The sequence below is a fragment of the Phoenix dactylifera genome, chromosome 8 (assembly GCF_051530095.1).
Source record: "Phoenix dactylifera cultivar Ajwa chromosome 8, Ajwa_hap1_PhDact_Kaust_v1.1, whole genome shotgun sequence".
In the NCBI taxonomy this organism is placed as follows: Eukaryota; Viridiplantae; Streptophyta; class Magnoliopsida; order Arecales; family Arecaceae; genus Phoenix; species Phoenix dactylifera.
The window spans coordinates 5,958,820-5,982,207 of NC_143197.1; the positions used below are offsets into that span (position 1 = coordinate 5,958,820).

At 48.9% G+C, this 23,388-nt stretch overlaps 1 protein-coding gene across 5 annotated transcripts; it reads right to left on the bottom strand.

The window, feature by feature from the left end:
• Positions 1-359: 359 nt before the first annotated feature.
• LOC103702189 (uncharacterized) lies at positions 360-7,679 on the bottom strand. Of its 5 annotated transcripts, none has more exons than XM_008784519.5 (11): positions 7,449-7,679; positions 5,198-5,321; positions 4,991-5,061; positions 4,859-4,908; positions 2,754-2,827; positions 2,607-2,669; positions 2,178-2,268; positions 1,224-1,286; positions 1,072-1,151; positions 920-991; positions 360-770 (listed from the first exon to the last, which is right to left on the bottom strand). In XM_008784519.5, the coding sequence occupies exons 2-11, from the start codon at positions 5,227-5,229 to the stop codon at positions 686-688; spliced, it is 681 nt and encodes a 226-aa protein (XP_008782741.3). In that variant the 5' UTR covers positions 5,230-5,321; positions 7,449-7,679; the 3' UTR covers positions 360-685. The 5 variants fall into 5 exon arrangements, with proteins under 5 accessions (XP_008782741.3, XP_008782745.3, XP_089780844.1 ...); XM_008784523.5 differs by having other exon boundaries at positions 2,178-2,265; positions 7,449-7,677; XM_089924718.1 differs by having other exon boundaries at positions 2,744-2,827; positions 7,449-7,633.
• Positions 7,680-23,388: the final 15,709 nt, after the last annotated feature.

The window sequence follows — 23,388 nt, forward strand, 5'->3', positions numbered from 1 at the left end:
CAAGCATCAGAAATTTGACATGCTAAACAAGTCCACCAACAATCTAACAGATGATCAGCTGCATAATTTCATCCAACCCAGAACACGGAAACTGCTTTCACCTTCAGACAATGGTCCCAGTCTGGTTTACGACAAGTTTATGTACAGGGGGAAAATGACATGAGCATATCCTTGCAAACAACCCCCCTTTTGACATAAATCAATTGGGATAATAAAATTCAAGACTGTTATCCTCAGCTGATGCTATTTTTCATCAAAAAGTTTGATGATCATGCTCAAGTTCAATAAGCACCAGAAATTTTTGACATGCTAAACAAGTCGCTCGAAAATCTAACTATTTGATCAGCAGCATAACTTCATTTAACCCAGAAAACAGAAATTGCTTTCACTTTCAAACATTAGTCCCACTTATTAGTTCCAACTTCTGGTTTACTACAAATTTAAATACAGAGGAAAACAAGTCCGGAGTACTAAATGTTAACTGCTGCACCAATTCAGCACTTACATCTAGAACTGATACAGGTAATAACAATGACGACCAAGTTAGACGATCTTGCTTATCCATAGACCACCTGTACAAACACACCACACTTGACTCACTTGAGTCATCCATAGTGCACCTAAGATTCTTATACAGCGGAGGACGTTCCCAGGGTTGGTCATTATGTACATCACATGCAACAAGTCACATATCCATGTCAATGAACAGATCATCCTCTTCCTCCTCATTGTACATCTCATCAGCAAGAAAGCCATCTACTGCTTGATTGCTGCCATGAACAGAAACTCAGTCAATAAATTGAGAGCAATATGAAATGCACCCCCCCCCCCCCCCCCCAAAACAAAAAAAAGAAAAAAGAAAAAAAAAGGATGCAATTTATTTCCAACTTTATGCTAGCAGATGAAGCCAAGGACCTACCTTATGCAACAACACCGAAAGCTGACAACGCACTTCAGCTTCCTATTATAGAAAAAGAAATTGAACGACCATCTGCAAGGAACAAAACCCATGTCAGATGACTCAGCAACTGTTGATCCATTACTAGATATGCTCAATTAAGAGGATCTTACATGGCTCCTTTCTCCAGAAAAGGATCCCCATCAAAGTCCGGGTTGTAGCTGTAGATCTCACACTCGCTTAATTTAACAACCTGCATCAAAGGAGCATATATCAATAACCACCAATCATTTATTCCTATAGCCATAGGAAGAGAAATATTCACCTCATCTATTGCCTTGGTCATGCTTTCCAGAAGGGAACTACCTCCATGAACTAAAGCCCATTCCTGTAATGCAAACATTTTACATACACGCTCTCATACACCAGAAGGTAGACAGCAATTCCAGGACACAGTACAGTTCTAGAGCTTAAGTAAGGACTAGCTGGTTGAAATGAAAGGCCAAGCAAAGATATTTAATCAATAGCATGAGAAAGAATGTCTAATTAATATATAATATTTCTCCTAGACAAATTTTAGTGCAACTAAAAATCATCCACTCTTCCTGAGAAAAAGAATCTAGTTGTCACTGACAAATAATTATGGATATGATGATAGATTCACAAGTAATTAGATAGAAAAGAAGGGCTATGCCCAATAATAAAATCACAAGCATCTACAGCATATTTTACAACATGGCAGCTTTATAGAAGTCCCTGATGACATTCTTCAATAATAAGAAAGAAAAGGCTAGTCAGCGTACAACACAAATACCACCAAAAGAAAGGGCTTGATTATGAAAATTTCCAAAGTAATATAAGTTGCTTGATCTTTTCAATAAGATTCTTCATGTTCTTTAAAAAAATCAAATACTTGCTTTAATAAGAAAGATTCAAGTCTTATCGATTCTTTAATGAACAATTGAGTCTTGTCGCTTCTTTCAAAAGCGTCTTCTTTTTTAGCAATTTATGCAACTACCTCAAAATTTCACATTTTCAAAAAGTGTCTTCACCATGGACTATGCAATTCTGTCAAAACTCAATTTATATGAATTTTATATAAAGCACTACCAAGCTATGTTACCTATTTCTAAACAAATATGAAGAAACATGCATGCACTTGTAGATATAAAGAGAGGCATGAGACATCAGCATGCACAGTTATACCTTTAGAGGTATGAAGGATGAAGACAACAACGTTGTCAACTCCATTTGATAATATAATAAGATAAAAGCATACCCTAGCTGCTTCAAACAAGTAGGTGTCATATATCTGCTTGAAGTTCTCCCACTCTTCTTCTCTGAAAAACAGATGGGCTCGCACTGCACTGCTAAGCCGATAAATGTCGATAAGATAATGTTATGTAGATTATTAAATTGCACTCACCCAGCATAATTTCAGAGGCAAGTGACTCCAGCACAAACCCATGAACGCAGCATAAGAGGACAACAAAAATTTATAGGGAAATGGAGAGAATTGAACTCTCAGCTCATAGAGCAACGGTTAAAACCGTCTGTCAAGCCACTTGACAACACTCCCTGTGCCGGTCAGAAAGGATATAGAGCGGGTTGCCATGTCGCCAGTGAAGCTGACAATGACATTACCCAGGATCCTTCCTCCCACTTATTTGTCAAAATTTAATGTGTCACAACTTTGGAAAAGAAATACCTGAAATCATAATCTGGATACATATGACCAAGCGTAAGAACCAGATATATCAATGTTTTCCGACTGGAACAAACACAAGAAATACGAGATTAGGTCCTTGAAGAATCAAAGGATACATAACATCGATTTGTACATGCCTTTTACCACCTTGATCTACTAGACAAGAATTCCACAGGAGATGAAGGGTCACTGTCAGATGATTGCCCAAGGAAGTCAAGAATCTGAATAAAGATTAAAAAAAAAGGTTAAAAAAATGTACAAAAGCTGCAGTCAAAATAATTAGCAGATATCCATACCTGCACAAAGACCTACAAAAACTCACAGCTAATAACTAAATTCGAACTTGTAAACCAGAGCATATCAATAACCATGAGCATGGCGGCGACATCACAAAACAATAGTCAAAAGTCACTAATCCTACAGGTAGTGATTGAAATAGTATTAGACGAAATCATGATGTTTGAATAATTTTCACCTCTATTCACTTTTAGATAACCATGTATATTAAAATGATAATGCTTAACTACCAATATTCTCGCCAAAACTAAAATTGGAGGGCGAAGGATAACAGAACTGCACGATCTAGATATAACGCTTACATTAAGAAACCATCACATTCCTTAGTTGATTAATAGTATTTAGGAACACAATTTACAATAAAGAGCCAAAAATTGTACCCCAATCGGCATCATATATAAATTCTGCTCCAGCTTTCGAAGAAAATAGGAGGGTATAGCGCAATCCTCATGTTTCTGACTGGTAGACAGTATTCTTTTTTTCCTCCCAAACACAAACAAGATCAGACAAGAAAGCATGGTAAAGCTCTAAGAGAAATCAGTTTCATATTCCACATGGCTAAGCATGGTTCACCCATGAAATCGGGATGTTTCATAAAGCATATAGTAGAGAGAGCGAAACCGAATGATGAATCAGATATTGTGATAGATTATATTGCTAAACGTCGCAGGCATCAATCAGCCCTGGAACTCAATTCCTGGTCATAGCAAATGATTCACTGAAATAATCAAGGGAAAAAAGATAGAGGAATAGATTTTCATAAGTGATATGAACATCCACATTTCTGTACCCTATCATCCACCCTCATGCTAAAAGTTGAAAGAGCAGCCCAAAAGCAACATAACAAGGAAACTCGATATAATGCAAACATAATAGAAAAGAACAAATGGTAATGAAACAGCATGGACACATGCGCCATCAATTTGACAAGGCTCCGCATAAATAATATAGGGGTAAGGTTTCAGGGCCCAGCAACCAACATGATATAAAGCATAAATAAGACAGCAAGCTTCATGCATTAAAAATCAGCTGGAACCTAGACTGAACTGCATAAAACTTGTACTGACATGCAATTTTAATGGCATTATCTATCAAAATGAATCAAAACAAAACAAAAGCAGACAAGCAGTATAACGAGCTAGTTCTTTTCATGGTAATGGTTTGTCTTGAAACAACAAGCTTAAAACTAGATCCAAATGAATATCGGCCATATATTTTTTTCCTTCATATTCTACGTTAAAGTAGTTATTTATTATCATTTTTTTTGGTGCAATGGCGCCTCACACACAGTGGGTGTGGGTGCAACCCATAAGATCAAAAAGGATAAGAGAATACAAGGACGACGGGACCAAAGTGTGGTTGTCCCAAATAAAACCCCCGGAATGCTGAGCCACAAAGGATGCCACCCGGTCAGCCAAACTATTTGCCTCTATGTAGGCATGAATGGCCCAATGGGAGAAGCACTCACCCAAAAGTCATCGGATGTCGAGTATGAAGCCATCATATGCAACTACTAATTAGAGCCATCATATGCGGTTCCAACGAGTATGAAGCCAGCACATGAGACAAGCAAGCCTAGATCAAGAGAAAGCCACATAATCATATAATTAGACTGCAACGAACCAAATGAGGCAATCCACAATGCTCATTTAGATGCCTTGTTCTCTACTCATTGGAGGGTGCTCTTCTTTCATCCCTTTTTCCCCTTCATGTTAATGCTCTTTCATTTATTTGTAAAAAGTTTCAAATCTTCCGGTTCAATAATATGGATGGTGGTACCAATCACAATCTTTGACCAATAGACTATATCATACGAATTCATTGATAAGGCAAGCTTTGAGTGTACAGAGTGAGAAGTGCATGTACATAAACTCTATTTTCTATTTAACAGTACTTGCAGCAGAAATAAGAAATCTTAGCATTTAATGTCAAGCAAGTCAGAAAGTTGTAGCTACCTCATGCTCTAAGCTAAGAGAGAGCTTTCGATCACTCCCTGTATGTTTACCTACATGCCCAAGAAACAAGTAACTAATAAGTCTTCCAATTATATCAACGAACTAAGCAAGTAAATCACAACCTATACTTACATGAGAATGCTTCAAGATTTCCCTTGATAGTACTTTCCCCAAGATTCAAATGATTCAGGAAAAGATTTATACTGGATGAAAAAAAAAACATTATCTTAAGAATAAAATGACAATGTTGAGACTAAGAAGTATGACATCCTCTAATAATACTTGCGAAACTAGTTACTTAGATTCCTAAGCATGCCTCCAAGAAAATCTAGAAAATACCTGTCTAGGGGAGTGTATTCCAAAAACTTCATGTTGAGAATCCCTCAAATGAACAGAAGTGTATTGAGTTTTGATGTCTTTCTAGCAGAAACAGGCACTTGGAAGTTATAATTCTGTCTCACATCTGTGTAGTGACAAATAAAAAGGGCCGTAAATTTAACAAGTTCAAGAAGTTCAAGAAGAGAAGCATGCACAGCGAAATAAGGAAAAAGAGAAGAGTCAAAGGTATTCTTGACATGAAATGTATATACAGAATATTGTATATAAATAAGTTGAAGAATTGACTTTTTTGATAGCTTTGAAAATTGCATCATGTTTTATTACATAATACATCCCTTCATCATTCATAATCATAATCATCAAGCTTTTTCCCAACTAATTCAGGTTCGCTTATGGGCCCTCATTCGCTAAGTATTTCTATTTAAGATCATTTTTGATGTTATTCCAAGTTTCTCCATATCTTCACAATTTCTATCCATGTTACCTTAGATCTTCCTCTCCTTTTCTTACCACCTTCAACATAAATCAAAGTACACCTCCTTACTAGAGCTTTCTTGGACCTTCGTTGTACATGTCCATACCAGCTCAACCAATTTTTCGTCCCTTTATCCTCATTTTGTGCAACTGCTACAGCTCCTCTAATATAGTTACTCTTCATTTTGTTTTACTCTGACAACATTTTAACATTCTTATTTCTACTACATTCAACTTGTTTTAATGTAGTTTCTTTATTGCCCAGTACTTTGGGTCGTACAACATCCTTACATCCATCGATCCTTCCAGCAATAAAAATTATCTCTAGGAAAATAATACGTCTGATGGAAATCGAGGAGTATTAAACCAAGTCAAGAGAAATAACTAAGGCCCTATTTGGCAGAGTGTTGGCAGTAGAGCTTTTTAAAGTAAAGCTTTTATAAAAAATTATTTGCTGTTTGGTAACTACATTTTTAAAGTATTGTGGAACTTTAATATGTGTTTGGTTAACAAACTGAGAAAGTACTTTTGGTATAACAAAATGACCATAAAGGATATTGCATAATATTATACAACAAAGTATAATAAAATATAATATATATTAATACATAAATATATGATATAGCATAATATTATTGTAATGTAATATAATATTATTATAACATAGTAATATAATATTGTATACTATAGCATAATAATATAATATAATTTAATATTATTCAATAGATTATGATATAATGTAATAAAATATTGTATTTATAGTATAATACAATAATAAATATATAACATATTATATTTATTATCATTATATATTAATAAATATAAAGAAATATTTTCTATAATTATAATATTTTATCATAGGAATTTTGGTCCAAAAAGAAAAAAAATAATAAATCAAAATAACTTTCCAATTCTCTTCTAGGGTGCAAACACACAAGAATTAAGTGCTAACATGTAACATGCATTATTAATTTCCCCTACATGGATCTACATTTATAATGTAATTTCAATATTTCAAACTACGTATGGAAGAAGACTAGGATACAAAAGAGGGAGAAGAACCCCACCAAGAGATATTATCTTTTAGCCTTTGTACATATTGATCATCTCGACTTTTTATTATTTGGACTACCCTAGGAAAAAAAGTGCGAGATGTGACTGAAACCACAGATGTGTGCACTCAAACATCTTTGCATATCTAAGTTTGATTTCCACCACTTCAGACCGTTCAACTGACCAGATTTTCGTTTCTCTTTTTTCGCTGTGTTCATTATTACGTAATTAGCGTTGTGTGGTTAATTAGACTATTGGAATCGAAGGTCGTTTTGACCTCTCTCTCTTTTATTAGAGAAGGATCCAGCCTGGCATGCATATAACATGAATTTTCTCAGTAACAAAAAGGAAAACTTGTTCTTCTTTCTGTCTTCCAGTTCTGCGGCTTTGAATTTCTGCTAAATTTAGTTAAAACGAAGATTATTGAGGAGAAAATCTTCTATTTTGGGACCGCAAATAAAATAAAAAATCACTCAGACGTGCCATGAACATTAAATGGAGAAGCCCTAAATTCCTTGAAGCGCATCAGAATTTCGGGTTCCTTGCTCGGATCCCGTAAGAAAAGGAGAACAAGAATCTCTCCACAACCCAGTGAAATAAAGTGCAATAAAGAATTTTCAAAAAAAAAAAAAGTATCTACCAGAGAAGGATTAAAGAACAGAACATTAACTAAACCCCAGCCAATTAACGGCATCTTAGATCAAGAAAGATACGAAATTGATACCCTAATTCGTCGACATCGCCAGAAAATCTCGCAAAGGGCCTCCAAGATTGTTAAAACCAAAGAGAAAAACGCCTCGCCTTCCTGCCGAAATCGCCAGCGGAAAGCTCCGAAGGAAGGGGGGGATAGAGAGAAACGAGAGGGGAGATCGGTTTGGTCCGGAGTTCGGACCGACGACCAAATGGGATGAAGCGGGTGGGGAGTCCTTTCGGATAAGGAAGTTGTTGTCGTCACGCCTTTGCGCTGCTGCCGGACCGGTAGATGAAACGGTGGCCCCACACGTGGTCCGGGTAATAATTTCTCGGTTGGCAGGTGTGAACGGCGCACGTCACGTGAAAGCGCGTCCTTCGCCTCGCCCCGCCCCGCCCAAAGTTCCAGCGGGCCAACCGAGCGAGGCAGCGTGAATTCGTGCTTTCATTTTCAACAAAGCAAGGCAAAATGGACTTTTGAAAACCCGACCGTTAATCAAATCATACAACAGAGCTTATCATGGGCCATCGGTTTCCTTGGGTCCATCATGATATAGAAATAATATTGTTGCTGGAAATTGGACCCGGGGGCAATCTTCGGTCGAGGAGAGGGAGCGGGAGGTGGTTACTCACGGCGGGGCGGTGGTCCGTCGACGGGCGGCGTCCTTCGTCTGGGGCGATCGGCGAGAAGGAGCGGCTGATTCCCGCGGCTGGGCGACGATCCGACAGTGGGCGGCGTCCTCCGTCTGGGTGCCTGCACACGAGCCGGTGGCCGGGTCTTCCGGCGCCGGCCCTCCGACGCTCAAGTCAGGGAGGGGGCAAATCGTGTAGAGTAGAGGTAAACAGTGCCCGCCCCCAGTATCGACTTTCCAACCCCCTTTTATAGACCGGGGGTCGGTTTACCTGCGATGTAACGGGGCGAAGCCGTAGTACGGCTCGGCATGTCGTTCAGGTCGGCGCTTGGTCAGGCGAATAATTGCACTGATGTCGGCGATGAGGGCGTTGTACAACCCGAACTAGCACGCTACCAGGCGAATTTATTGCATCAGTGTCGGAGGTATGGCCGAGATCAGAGACTTATCACAGTTGACTAGACTCTGCTGGCTTATTTGCCGTGGAGAGCTGGGAGTCCGTAGATGACAGGAGTCACGTGCATTAATTGTTGAGTGAGCCGGAGATCCACATTTATTGTGGAGTAAGCCGGAGATCCGCATTTATTGTGGAGTAAGCCGGAGATCCGCATTCATTGTGGAGTAAGCCGGAGATCCATATTTATTGTGGAGTGTGCCGGAGGATCACAGCGGTCATGCGCAATAAATGCCGGAGGGGCGTCATAGTACGGTCTCTGGCCGGACCTCGGAGACGTATAGCCGTAGTAGGTGGCTGACAAAAGTAGGCCTCGGGCATTGGGGTTTCTCTTAGGTCGGAGGTTCCGAGTTCGGGTGCCGACTTCGGCCTTCCAGGGTCGACGATTGTGCGGCTTCTTTGGGGCATTCGTGTCATTTGGGGGAAAAACCTTATTCCCCCAACACTACCCCCCGACTTCCGAGTTCGAGCGGCTTGTGGGCTCGGACGTAGGAAGTAAAGTCCATCGTTAAAGTTGGGGGGCGAACTTCGTCCGCACCCTCATGTTTCTTGGAATTTTCGTGGTAGGACCTGCGCCCTTGGGCGTTTCGAGGTTACTTTGTTCGGCGAATTAATGATGGGGTCCATATCCCTACGTCTTTCGAGGCGACTATAGCGGGGGCGGTGTCTCTTGGATTACCAAGGTTGGTTTGTGAGGCGGACCCAGGATGAGGGTCCTCGGGTTCGACGAGGCGGCGCCTCGGCCCCACAATCGAGAGTTCCCGCTCATCAATGAGCGTGCCACTTTGGGTTTCAAAACGGACACGCGGCATGACCAGGGGTCGGACGCTTCCGATTTCGTGTTACCGGGTCATAATTTCGGGGGAGTGGAGGCTACACCGGGGCTCCATGTGTCCCAGATTTTATTAAACGAGGGGAGCGGGGGTGCCGTCCGCTCATTCTTCGAGGCGATGGGGTTCTGTGGACCCATAATGAGGTCCCGAGATCCGATGGGACAACACTTTGATTTCGTATTCGATTTATTGATCCGGAGTGGATGCAGTGCCTCGGCCTCAGAGGTCGCCACGTGGCGCAGCCCGATCGGGGGATGGGAACCGACCCCATCGATCTGGGCCGTCAGGGGGGTCTATATAAACCCCACGAGTCTGCCCTAAAGGTCTTGTTTGGCTTCCCCTCATTTTCGTCGTCTTTTTTCCCTTGTTTTCTCCCTCAACCGAATTTTGCCGGCGGTGCCCGGAGCAATTTCTGGCAATGTCCAGTAGGTTTTCTTCCTGTTTTCACTAGAGTTTCCTCTTTTCTTCTCCTTGCCAACTTCCATTTTCTGCTCTTAATTTTTACTCCATTCTTCTGTGAGAATGAGTCTCGGTCCCGAAGAAGTTGGGTCGAATATGTCAGAGGAGGAACTGGAGACAATCCGCTCCCGTTTCTTCTTCCAGCCCGGGTTTCGTCTTGAAACCGCAGGGCCGGGGGACAGGGTGACGCAGCCGCCCCCAGGTCGGATCGCGGTTTACCGCGAGACACTCTGGGCGGGCCTGCGTTTTCCCACCCATGAGTTCGTGAGCAGCTTGCTGGCCGAGTACCAGCTCGTCCCGGCGCAGTTGGCTCCGAACTCATGGAGGACCATAATCGGGTTTTTGTCCCTGTGCCTCGGGCACGGGATCCCGATCACGGTAGGCCTTTTCCGCCGGTGTTTTCTGTTAAAGAAGAACCCGGCGGACGCAGGGTGGCTATATTTCGCCTTTCGGGGCGGTATGTCACTCTTCCGGGGCGCCCCTTCCTCGATCCACGAGTGGAAGGTGAAGTTTTTCTTCCTGGCGTCCGCGGCGCCTTGGGGGTTTGAGCCGAGGTGGGGACACCCACGGCTGAAGGCCCTCAACAGACTCTCCGAGCCCACGGGGAGGGAGCTGAGGATCCTAGACTCTGTGCGAGCCCTCGGAAGGGGCAACGACCTGACCGAGCTCCTGCGGGAGGACGCCCTGGCGAGCGTGGGTCTGAGCTCGGCGCGCCCCGAGGGTAAGGGCGGCTACGTTATTTTCATTCTTTGTCTTTCGCTTTTACTGCCACTGGCCTGACACTTAACAAAATTTTTGATTTCAGATATTCCCCGCATGCCGACCAGTAACACGTCGCTTTTTTCCCGCCTGAGGAGGCGGGAGGCCGAGGCCGGGGGGGCTAATCCCCAGCCTCGGAGGAGGGCGAGGACAGACGACGCTTCCTCGTCGGCCGGGACGAGTGGCCCCGAGGCGGGGGCCCCTGCAGCCGACCCGAGGCGGGAGCGGGTGGTCAGTGGTGCGAGCCCATCGGCCCCTCCTTGCCCTGCCCCCCTTGCCCAGCGGGGGGAATCATCCGTGGCCCGGCCGCAGCAGTCAGGACCCGGGCCTGCCCGAGGCCCCGAGGCGAGCGGCTCCGGGACCTCGGGTCCGATCGTGCCGAGCTCTTCCCGAGCTTTCCGAGAAGAGTCGGTTGAGCCAGACTCTTCCGTTCCTGAGGGGAGCTCGGCCCTTCAGGACGCCGAGGTTGCACGCTCCATGTTGCGGCGTGCAGTGCTCCCAGCGGACCGGGCCATGTTCCGGGGGATTTCGCTGGAGGAGGTCGCCGGCAGTGCTTACTGCAGCACCGCCCGGGTAAGTTTCCTTCTTAATTTTCCTGAGTTATTAGCGTGCATACGTGCCTTTCAACTCACAATACCCTCGCTTCTTTTTTTTTTTCAGCATATTCTCGAGCTCGACACCATGGCGTTCCTCGTCCACGGGTATCGAGAAGAAGTTCGGCAGCTCGGCCAGCAGCTGGAGCCGGCCAAGAAAAGAATCGCCGAGCTAGAAGCGGTGTCGGCCGCGGCCGAGGCTCGGTGGGCGGCCACCGAGGCCGAGCGCCTTGCCGTGGTGGGGGCGCTTGAGGAGGAGAAGGCGGCTCACGCCATGACCAAGGCAACCATGCGCGGCACGGAGGCGCGCTTGGGGGAGGTCCAGGCCAGGGTCGCGGCCCTCGAGTATGAGGAGAGGGCCCTTCGCCTCCGACTCGAGCAACTTGAGGCCCGGGAGAGGAGGGCTCTCGAACGAGCCGAGCACGCCGTGGAGCTCTTCAAAGAGTCGCAAGAGTTCCGCGACATGTTGGAGGAGGAGACGGTCGACGGTTTCCTTCGAGGCTTCGAGAACTTCCGAGAGCAGGTGCGTCTGTACTGCCCTCAGTATGACTTCTCGACGGTCCGTCCGAGGGAGGACCGGGGCTGGGGGTCCGACGTGCGAGCCCTTCCCACCATCCTGACATCCGAGGCGGGAATATATGAGCAAGACCCCGCCGAGCCTTCGACGAGGGTAGCCGAGGCGGACGGTGTCATGGAGGTGGCTCTGGCGGCCGAGACGGACGCTGTCCCGGAGGTGGTGCCCGAAGCTCCTGCTCCCGACCCCGAGCCTGTTCCGGAGGAAGGTCTTGAGGTCATCAATGTGCCGGACGACCCCCCGGATGTGGCTCCCGCCGCTTAGGACTTAGCGTATTTTTCTTTCTTTTTCATTGTATCCGAGGTCGGCCCTTGAGCGGCCGACTTCCAATTTTGTAATTGGCCTTCCGGCCCTTTGTTAATGAAAAAGTATTTTTGCCATTCCGTGTTCATCTTTCCCTCTGTTGTCGTGACCGAGGCCAGGGCCTTAGCGAACAGCCTCGATGGCCTAGCTTTGCATTTTAATTTCCGGGCTGCTTAACGAAGTTGCCCTTCTTCCCGGGCTACGTCTTAGCCTTCTCGGGTTCCAGTCATCCCGACGAAGAGGAGCTCCGAGTCTTGAGTTTTTTTAGAAAATTTCTCTAAGTCCTGTAGCTCGGATTTGGGAGTCGTGGAGGTCATCGCGTTTAGCCTTTAGGGAAGTCCCAAGGTGTCGAGGTCGGGCCTTAGCCCTTTAACTAAGACCGGACTAGGTCTGTGCGTGCCGCTAATCGGGGAGTTTAGTCGGGTCTCCGAACTTAACTCCAAACTCCTCAGAGGGAGCGCGGGCCAATAGGCAGGTTATTACCGAAGGTTTTCGTAGTTATTGTTCTCGGACTCTGCCGAGGCTTCGGTGAGCAAGGCTGGGATTTCCAGAGATTGCCTTGGTACCCGTGTTTGGCTGGCGCATTCGTGGCCGGGACCACTTTTTAGCCGGACGTAGGAGTTTACGTCGAAGAGCCAAGTCGGGCACTAATTTATGAAATCCTCTGTACCAGTTTCGGAGGCTTGACGAACGGTGCATGCATAATGTAATTAGGAGGTCGATCCTAAGCCGACCCGTTAGAGAGGCCCGACTTTGGGGCGAGATAAGGCTTCAACATTAAGATTCCGCTCAGCAATATGTAAATAAAATTTGACAAGGAGGGCGTCCAGTTGAATGTACCTCTTTCATTCTCAGAGTTATGCTTCGCATGGTGGAGTAGGCTGCTTCCCTTCCTCGTCGACCTGCGGAGTCATTTTTGACTTTAAGGGGGCTCGGGCTTCTCACGGACCCGACAGCACCCGCCGAGGTTGAGAGGGCTTGGGGAGACTTTATTGATTTGTAGCTCTTTGCGAGGTCGAGGGAGTTTGAGACCCTGTGGTCGGACCTTGGGGCACCTCAACTTTGGCCGAGGGGTCTTGTGTCAGGTCGGCGGGTCCGCGGACGCTTTGCTGACCTGTGGTACCTCCCGAAGTCGAGGGAGTCTGATTCTCTACGGTCGACCCTCGGGGCATCCCGACCTCAGTCGAGGGATCATACGTCAGGTCGGCGGGTCTGGGCACGCTCTACCGATCTGCGATGCTTTCCGAGGTCGAGGGAGTCTGGTTCTCTACGGTCGATCCTCGGGGCATCCCGACCTTAGTCGAGGGGGCGCTACGGGGGACCGCGAAGGTACTACCCCGTTGTTGGTGATGAACGCCACGGGGGGCCGCGAAGGTACTACCCCGTCTTTCCGAAGTGTCGAGGGGTCTGGGTACGCACTGTCGACACTCGGGGCATCTCGACCTTAGTCGAGGGATCGCTCGCTTCGGGGATCGGGGATCGTCGACCGCTCCTGGGGGTCCACTTCGTGGCGCCCCAGGTGGAGCCACCCTTTCCACCCCTCACGGCGCCTTCCCGAGGTCGAGGGAGTCTGGTTCTCTACGGTCGACCCTCGGGGCATCCCGACCTTGGTCGAGGAATCGTTCGTCAGGTCGAGGGGTCTGGGTACGCACTGTCGACCTGCGACGCTTCCCGAGGTCGAGGGAGTCTGGTTCTCTACGGTCGACCCTCGGGGCATCCCGACCTTAGTCGAGGAGGCGCTACGGGGGGCCGCGAAGGTACTACCCCGTTGTTGGTGATGAGCGCCACGGGGGGCCGCGAAGGTACTACCCCGTCTTCCCGAAGTGTCGAGGGGTCTGGGTACGCACTGTCGACACTCGGGGCATCTCGACCTTAGTCGAGGGATCGCTCGCTTCGGGGATCGGGGATCGTCGACCGCTCCTGGGGGTCCACTTCGTGGCGCCCCAGGTGGAGCCACCCTTTCCACCCCTCACGGCGCCTTCCCGAGGTCAAGGGAGTCTGGTTCTCTACGGTCGACCCTCGGGGCATCCCGACCTTAGTCGAGGAGGCGCTACGGGGGGCCGCGAAGGTACTACCCCGTTATTGGTGATGAGCGCCACGGGGGGCCGCGAAGGTACTACCCCGTCTTCCCGAAGTGTCGAGGGGTCTGGGCACGCACTGTCGACACTCGGGGCATCTCGGCCTTAGTCGAGGAATCCTGCTCCATTCCACGTTTCGTCGTCTTGCGATTCTTCCCGAGGTCGAGGGAGTTTGGGACTCTACGGTCGAGCCTCGAGGCATCCCGATTTTGGCCGGGGAATCTGAGGATCACAGACGACCCAATATTAAAAGAGGATTACAGTTATCAAGGCGTGAGAAATATTTGCAGAAAAAGGAGCTGAGTCCATTGTCCTGATTGTTTTGAACCCCTTAGGGTTTCATTGGTAATACATCCGTAGATTCTCGGAGTTCCAGCTTCGTGGGATCAGAGTCCCCTCCAGGGACTTCAATTTGTACGCCCCTGGTCGTTGTACCCGGGCGATTTGATACGGCCCTTCCCAATTTGGGGCGAGCTTTCCTTGCTCGGTCGGTTGAGAAGCCTCGACTCTCCTGAGGACGAGGTCCCCTACTTTGAAGAGCTTGGGCTTGACTCTGGAGTTGTAGTATTGGGCCGTTCGCTGTTGGTATCTCGCCATGCGAACCCGGGCGACCTCTCTCGTTTCTTCGACAAGGTCCAAGTTGCTCCTTAGCTGGGAAGAATTGGTGTCGGGGTCGTAATGCTCCATTCTGGGAGAAGGCAGGCCGATCTCCAGCGGGATGACGGCCTCAGTGCCGTATGCTAGGTTGAAGGGGGTCTCTCCCGTGGGTAGTCGGAACGTGGTCCGGTACGCCCAAAGGACATTGTACAAGTCCTCGACCCACTGTCCTTTGGACCGATCAAGCCTAGCTTTAAGTCCCTGCAAAATAGTTCGGTTAGTTACCTCGGTTTCCCCGTTTGTCTGGGGATGGGCAGCCGAGGTGAAGCGATGATCAATGCCGAGTTCAGAGCAAAACTCCCTGAAATGAATATTGTCAAATTGTCGACCATTATCAGATATAAGGATACGGGGTAGTCCGAATCGGCAGATTATAGACTTCCACACGAAATCCCGCATCTTTTGCTCGGTGATCCGGGCGACAGGTTCGGCCTCGACCCATTTGGTGAAATAGTCGATGGAGACGACCAGGAACTTTCTCTGTCCGGTGGCGAGGGGAAAGGGCCCCAGGATGTCGATCCCCCATTGGGCAAACGGCCAGGGGGCGATGATGGAGGTCAGCAGAGCTGAAGGTCGGCGCTGGATATTGGCGTTTCGCTGGCACCGATCGCACTTGCGGACGAAATCTGTTGCGTCTTTTTGGAGTGTGGGCCAGTAATATCCCTGCCGCAGGATCTTATGGGCCAAGGCTCGGCCCCCCAGGTGATTTCCGCAGATCCCTTCATGGACCTCTCGGAGAGCATAGTCCGCCTCGGAGGGGCGGAGGCATCTGAGAAGGGGGGAAGTAAATGATCGTCGATAGAGCCTGTTCTCGTATAGGACATACCGGAGGGCCTGGCGCTTGATTCGGCGAGCCTCCATCTCGTCATGAGGTAGGGTTCCGTCCTGAAGGTAGCAGACGAGCCCGTCGATGCAGCTTGGCTCGGAGCCGATGCACATGGTAGGCTCGGGTTCCTCCGTGCTGGGGGTCTGAAGATACTCGAGCGCGGTTCCCTTAGGAAGCTCGCTCATGCGGGAGCTTGCCAGCTTGGATAGCTGGTCTGCCCTGAGGTTTTCCGTTCTGGGAATGTACTGAATGTTGAAAGAATTCAGGGCAGATATGAGTTCCCGCACCTTTTGGAGATACTTTTGCATGGATGGCTCTTTAGCTTCAAAATCTCCTTGGACCTGGTTCACCACCAGCTGGGAGTCGCTGAATGCCGTCAAGTCTCCCACGTTTAGTTCTTTCACCAGTTTGAGCCCGGTGATGAGGGCCTCATACTCGGCCTCATTGTTCGAGGCCGGGTACTCGAGGCGCAGGGCTTGCTCAGCCACCACTCCGTCTGGACTAGTGAGGATAAGTCCGTCCCCGCTACCCCCCGAGGTCGAAGACCCGTCCGAGTGCAGGACCCATGGCTGCCTCGGGGCCTCCTCCGCGGGTCCAGATGGCAGGTCGGGGTCGTCCGGAAGGGTGCACTCCACGATGAAGTCGGCGAGTATCTGAGCTTTGATAGCCGGCCTGGGCCGATATTCGAGGTCGAATTCCCCGAGCTCGACCGCCCATTTGGCGATCCTCCCCGCACGATCCGACCTCTGCAATATTTGCTTCATGGGCTGGTCGGTCAATATAGCTATCGTGTGGGCTTGGAAGTAAGGCCTGAGTCTCCGAGTCGAGATGATGAGAGCGAAGATGGTCTTCTCAAGTTTAGAATATCGGGTCTCGGCATCCCTGAGAACCCGGCTGGTGTAATAGACCGGCTTTTGGAGCTTGTCCTCTTCCCGGACGAGAACTGAGCTCACTGCGGCTGGGGAGACGGCTAGATATAAGTAAAGGACCTCGCCTTTCCGGGGCTTGGTGAGCAGCGGGGGAGAAGCCAGAAGGCTCCGAAGATCTTCAAAGGCCTGCTGGCATTCTTCTGTCCACCGGAAGTCTTTCGGCCGTTTGAGGCTCTTGAAGAAGGGGAGGCAACGCTCGGCTGACCGAGAGACGAACCTTCCCAGGGCGGCTACCCGCCCCGCGAGCCGCTGCACCTCCTTAACTGTCTTTGGAGGCGACATCTCTTGCAGTGCCCGGATTTTCTCCGGGTTGGCCTCAATTCCGCGCTGGGTCACTATGAAACCCAGGAACTTGCCCGAGGTGACCCCGAACGCGCACTTCGCCGGATTGAGTTTCATTTGATATTTTCTGAGCTTGGCGAACGTCTCGTCGAGATCGGCTATGTGGTGTTCCGCCGCTCGGCTCTTCACCAACATGTCGTCCACGTAGACTTCCATGTTCCGGCCGATCTGGTCTTTAAAAATCTGGCTGACCAGCCTCTGATAGGTGGCCCCAGCGTTTTTTAGGCCAAAGGGCATCACCTTATAGCAGTAGGTGCCCTTGTCGGTGATGAAGGCCGTCTTCTCCTCGTCTTCTGGCGCCATTCGGATTTGATTGTATCCTGAAAAGGCGTCCATAAAAGTTAGCAGTTGGTGTCCCGAGGTGGAGTCGACGAGCTGGTCGATGCTCGGGAGGGGGAAACTGTCTTTTGGGCAGGCCTTGTTCAGGTCGGTGTAGTCCACACACATACGCCATTTTCCGTTGGCCTTCTTTACGAGGACTATGTTGGCGAGCCAGTCCGGGTAGAAGACCTCCCGGATGAAGCCGGCTCCGAGGAGTTTGTCCACCTCCTCGGCCGCAGCTCGTTGTCGCTCGGGGGGGGAGCCTCTTTTCTTCTGCTTTACAGGCCTGCTGGTTGGTTTCACCTGAAGTCGGTGGACCATGACCTCAGGGTCAATTCCTGGCACGTCCGCAGGCGACCAGGCGAAGACGTCGGCATTATCCCGCAGGAAGCTGACGAGGCGATCCCTCTCATGGGCGCCGAGGCCGGAGCCGACCTGCACGGTTAGCTTGAAAAAATTTTCTCGTAGTGGGATTTGAATAAGGAGCTCACCGGGCTCTACTTGCTTCTTCCAGGGGGTGTCCCTCGCATCGAGGGTTTCTATGGGGAGTGAGGGGCGCGTCGGGCGGTCTGGCGCCTCAGCTGGTTGTTTCACTGTGTGGGCCGCCATGTAGCATTGCTTGGCGACCAGTTGGTCTCCGCGGACCTCGCCTACTCCTTGGCCGGTGGGGAACCGCATGAGTAAATGGCGAGTTGAAACCACGGCTCGAAGGGTGTTTAACCCTGGGCGCCCAAGGATGGCGTTGTAGACCGAGGGCAGACGGACCACCAAGAAGTCCATCCTCACAGTGCTCTCCCGGGGGCCGAGGCCAACTGTGACAAGGAAGCTAGCCTCACCTTCAACCGAGACCGCATCTCCGGTAAACCCGACTAGCGGGGCATTGATTCTCCGGAGATGTCCTCCTGTCAACCCCATTTTTTGGTAGGCATGGTAGTACAAAATGTTGGCTGAACTTCCATTGTCAACTAGGACACGCTTTACATCAAACCTATTTACAATCATGGAGATGACCACAGCGTCATCGTGAGGGGTCTCGACCCCTTCTAAGTCCTCGTCCGAGAACGAGATGACTTCATCAGTACGTGGGCGCTTCGGGGGTGTTCCCTGGGCGGCCGTTCCTGCCGAGGCCCGCCCGATCATGTTGATGGTGCCGGCGATGGGCCTGTTGTCGCCTGGATTTTCGGTTGGTGCGACATTCTCCGCCGGCCTTCTTTCCTCAGGTCGATTCCTCACGAACCGGTTGAGTACTCCCCGTCGGATGAGCGCTTCTATCTCGTCCCGGAGTTGGAAGCAGTCCTCCGTGTCGTGCCCACGGTCTCGGTGGAAGCGGCAATACTTCCTGGTATTTCGGGGAAATCCCGTGTCTCGCATAGGAGGCGGGGGTCGGAAGAAGTCCCGACCCTCAATTTCCATCAGGATCTCGGCCCGGGGAGCATTGACGGGTGTATAGTTCTCGTACCTCGCCTGGTACGTCCGGGGCCGTGGTGGAGACCTCGGACGAGGAGGTGTCCTCTGCTGAGGTCGCCCCTGCTGACGGGGCGGACTCCTCAGTCTGGGGAGATTTTTCTCTCTGCGGGGAGACCGGCTCCTTTGTCGGCCGCGCTCCTCGCGGCGCTTCTTCTGCTTCTTAGAGGCGGGCTCGATTGCTCCCCGCCTGGAGGCGACTGCCTCCTCGGCCTTGGCATACTTCCGGGCTCGGGCCAGCATTTCGGTGAAGTCGGCCGGGAAGCTCTTCTCGATGGAGAAGAGGAATCGGTAGGAGCGAACCCCAGTTTTCAGAGCCGACATGGCTATCGACTGGTCTAGCTCGCGGACCTCCCATGTGGCGGCGGTAAAGCGGTCCAGGTACTCTTTGAGGGACTCCCCCTCCTTCTGCTTGATGTCCAGGAGGGAGTCTGATGTCCGTCGCTGGCGCCGGCTGGCAGCAAAGTTGGTGGCGAACTGCCTGCCGAGCTGCTCAAAGGAGGACACCGTGTTCGGCTTCAGTCCAGAAAACCAAAGCCGAGCGGTCCCTCGGAGGGTCGCTGGAAAGGCTTTGCAGAGTACGGCCTCCGAGGACCCTTGTAGGGCCATGAGGGCCCGATAACTCTCCAAGTGGTCGAGGGGGTCGGTGATTCCGCTGTAGGGCTCCACCTGAGGCATTTTGAATCTCACGGGAACCGGCTCGTCCTCGATCTGGCGGGAGAAGGGGGACTTGGCAGTGAACTCAAAGTCCCCTTCCTGTCTTGCCTTCTTGCCGTGGAGTGCCGCAATCTGGCGCTCCAGATGCTCAACTTTTCGGTCGAGCTCCCCCACCCGTGGGATTGTCGTTGTGGTTTGCGCCGGCCCTTGGCGGTCCGGGGCTGACTCCGCCTCGGAAAGTTGGGGTCTCCGATCGAAACCTTCTCTCGGTAACTCCCTACGGGGAGTAGCCCGTTCTCCGTTGTTGGCTCTGGAGGAGCCATGCAGATTTTGACTGGGGAGAACCGGGCCGTTGGGGAGACACTCCGGCGGGGCCTGGGCCTGCGGGGGAAGCACCGATGAAGCTTCCACGCGCCGTAGGCCCTGCACGGCGGCGGCCAGGGCCTGGACTTGCTGTACCAGGGCATTGAACTGTTCCAGCTGGACCTGAGGACCTGGGTCAGCTGGAGTTGGGGAATTCTGGACGGAGTGTCCAGGACTTTGCGGGGGACGCCGGGAGACGTTAGAGGCTCCCTTACTTCTCAACTTCATGACTGCTACTCGGTCCCTTCCTCTAGCGCCAACTGTTGCTGGAAATTGGACCCGGGGGCAATCTTCAGTCGAGGAGAGGGAGCGGGAGGTGGTTACTCACGGCGGGGCGGTGGTCCGTCGACGGGCGGCGTCCTTCGTCTGGGGCGATCGGCGAGAAGGAGCGGCTGATTCCCGCGGCTGGGCGACGATCCGACAGTGGGCGGCGTCCTCCGTCTGGGTGCCTGCACACGAGCCGGTGGCCGGGTCTTCCGGCGCCGGCCCTCCGACGCTCAAGTCAGGGAGGGGGCAAATCGTGTAGAGTAGAGGTAAACAGTGCCCGCCCCCAGTATTGACTTTCCAACCCCCTTTTATAGACCGGGGGTCGGTTTACCTGCGATGTAACGGGGCGAAGCCGTAGTACGGCTCGGCATGTCGTTCAGGTCGGCGCTTGGTCAGGCGAATAATTGCACTGATGTCGGCGATGAGGGCGTTGTACAACCCGAACTAGCACGCTACCAGGCGAATTTATTGCATCAGTGTCGGAGGTATGGCCGAGATCAGAGACTTATCACAGTTGACTAGACTCTGCTGGGCTTATTTGCCGTGGAGAGCTGGGAGTCCGTAGATGACAGGAGTCACGTGCATTAATTGTTGAGTGAGCCGGAGATCCACATTTATTGTGGAGTAAGCCGGAGATCCGCATTTATTGTGGAGTAAGCCGGAGATCCGCATTCATTGTGGAGTAAGCCGGAGATCCATATTTATTGTGGAGTGTGCCGGAGGATCACAGCGGTCATGCGCAATAAATGCCGGAGGGGCGTCATAGTACGGTCTCTGGCCGGACCTCGGAGACGTATAGCCGTAGTAGGTGGCTGACAAAAGTAGGCCTCGGGCATTGGGGTTTCTCTTAGGTCGGAGGTTCCGAGTTCGGGTGCCGACTTCGGCCTTCCAGGGTCGACGATTGTGCGGCTTCTTTGGGGCATTCGTGTCATTTGGGGGAAAAACCTTATTCCCCCAACAAATATAATAATTATATTAGTTATTAATTAAGTGTAAAAAATTAGAGTAGAATTTTACTGTCACATAGCATTATAATAATGGATGCCATCATTTTATACCATATGAACTCAAGTTTTCTGTTACCAAAAACAATTCAAGTATTTTCTTTAAGAAAACTAAAGTTTTGAAAATCCATGCCAAGAACATGCATCACAAAATCATGAATAACTTCTTGCGCTATGATATGAATTTAAAAGCAACCTCTAGAAATTTATGTAGAAAATAGTTATTAATAGTATATAAAAAAATAATAAGAATTGCACTTAATAATAGCCGCTTCCTTTGGTACATGACACTGAGAAAAACCCGAAACGTACAGAAAAAAAACTCTGCACTAGATTAAGGACTTAGAATTGATTCATTTGTTGAAGAAGGGACTGGACCGCAGCCCATGAGCCTGCTTTGTTGCCTTAAAGCTGCTGGCTCCAAGCTCGAGCTATTGTCGAGCAGAGATAAGGAAGTAGGTAGAGTGAAGAGGAGCAAGAGAAGGAGAGATGCGAAGTTTATGGAGGGAGGGAGGGAGGGAGGCTAATCAGTGCTGTGTGTTCGATGTTCGCTGCCCATCCACCACCTGCTAGCCTCTAGCTGCATGGAGGAAGAGGAAGATGAGTAGAGGAGATCTTAATTTGAGTGGGAATTCCCAGTATTTGACCTATCTAAAACCAACCTATCCAAGGAAAATCTTTTTGGTCCGGCGGTTCTCCAGGTTTTCTCTAACCAAAGCAGTTTTAGTGAAAGGTGCGGGCTTTTAGATTTGGCGGGGGTACTTTAACCAACTAGACCTTGGTGGAAGAAATATTAGACACCTCGATTTTGGAGCAGACCGACTTCGTTAACCTCGGTATAAACTGAGGAAGGCAATTTCGATCTTAGTCGAGGAGCTAACCAACCGAGGTGAACAGCTTTGCCTCCAATCGAAGAACCAATTGACACGTGCTAATAAGGATTGACAGTCTTGGTAATCTAACATGCGGTAAGTACTGTATGCCGCCCATGCTAAAGTCGTACTACTAGCCGCTACCTGACCATTAGCACAAGCCAACCTATGTAACAACAAAACCGACTCCCCCATGTAAAGAGGCACTTCGAGGGACCTCAAACACTATGCTTAGATTTTTTTTTTTCTTTTTCATATTGTATTCTTTCTATTCTAACTTAGGCATTGAAGGATTTTTCATCGAAAATTATTCGACAAGCAGATTTTTTGCAAGCCGTCCTTAGAGGAAACCAGCGCCTAATGCCTCAATCAATCTGCTCAGCTTGTCTTCATCTGACTTTAGGATCGTTCGGGCTGCACGTTGATCTCCATCTGAATTTTGCAACAACACATTTGATCCGCGTTTTACAATATCCATTAAGAGTCCATTCCTCTGCAACATTGAAAACTGTAATAATTAATGGATTTCACGGAAGGGAAAGCATATATCATAGGTGGTTATAATCATCATAATTTCATCTGTAGCCATTTATTTATGTGGCATCGGTATGTTTCTCCCCACATCACGGAATGGTCCTTCGTAATCATCACCTTTATCTCAAATGCTTTAAAATCATGGATCAAGTCTCAAAGACGGAAACGTTTTTCTTTTCTTCTTTTTAGCCCCAGAGAGAGAGAGAGAGAGAGGAAAGAAGATCCTCTTTGGCACTCATATTATAGTTATTGAGTCTCAACTATTCAATCGACTGTCCAATCATGGCTGAGAATAAATAAAGTCTCTCAGCTTTGCTTCAAGTTTAAATATTTAAAATTTATAATTTTAAAAAATGAACTTGGAACCATTTAAAAATATGACAGTTAAGACAACCTCAGATTATGACAAATATTTATTTATAGTACGACCTCTTGTTTTTCTTTGAGCAATAATTATGCCAAGTATGAAATATTTTCATTAAAAATGGAGTATCTACAACTGCTTCACATGGAAATAATTATGCCAAGTAAGAAATAATTTCATTAAAGATGGAGCATTGAAGACCTACATTACGTTGTCGACTCTAATATTTCCGTCCATTTTGCTCATGTTCTCAGAGTAGGCTCCTATCCCTGCCGTCATTCTTTGTTTTTCTTTTGTACTTTGAGGCTTGTCTCAACACTGTACTAAAAAAATAAAACAAAAAAAAAACTTCTAACGATAACAAACAGCATTTTGTATGAACATTTTTGGAGGTAACAAGCTAATAATTGCTGATATCAACATAGATACGCAGGTGATACTGTGTTTGATTGAAACTTCGTTGGTTTTGTTTCATAAAGGCCATAATTCTAATCGTCTTTTCCCTGGCTGGGAGAGGAATGAGGGCTACCATCGGTCTCTTTCTCAACCATGGTCGCATCCATCCCGTGTGTCCCATGACAGTTCTCTTTTCTGCCATTTTGCTCTCTTTATTGCGACCATAGTGGCATTTTCACTCTCTCACACCCAAACTTGTTATATTATATGCTCTTTGTTATTGACCATTAGAA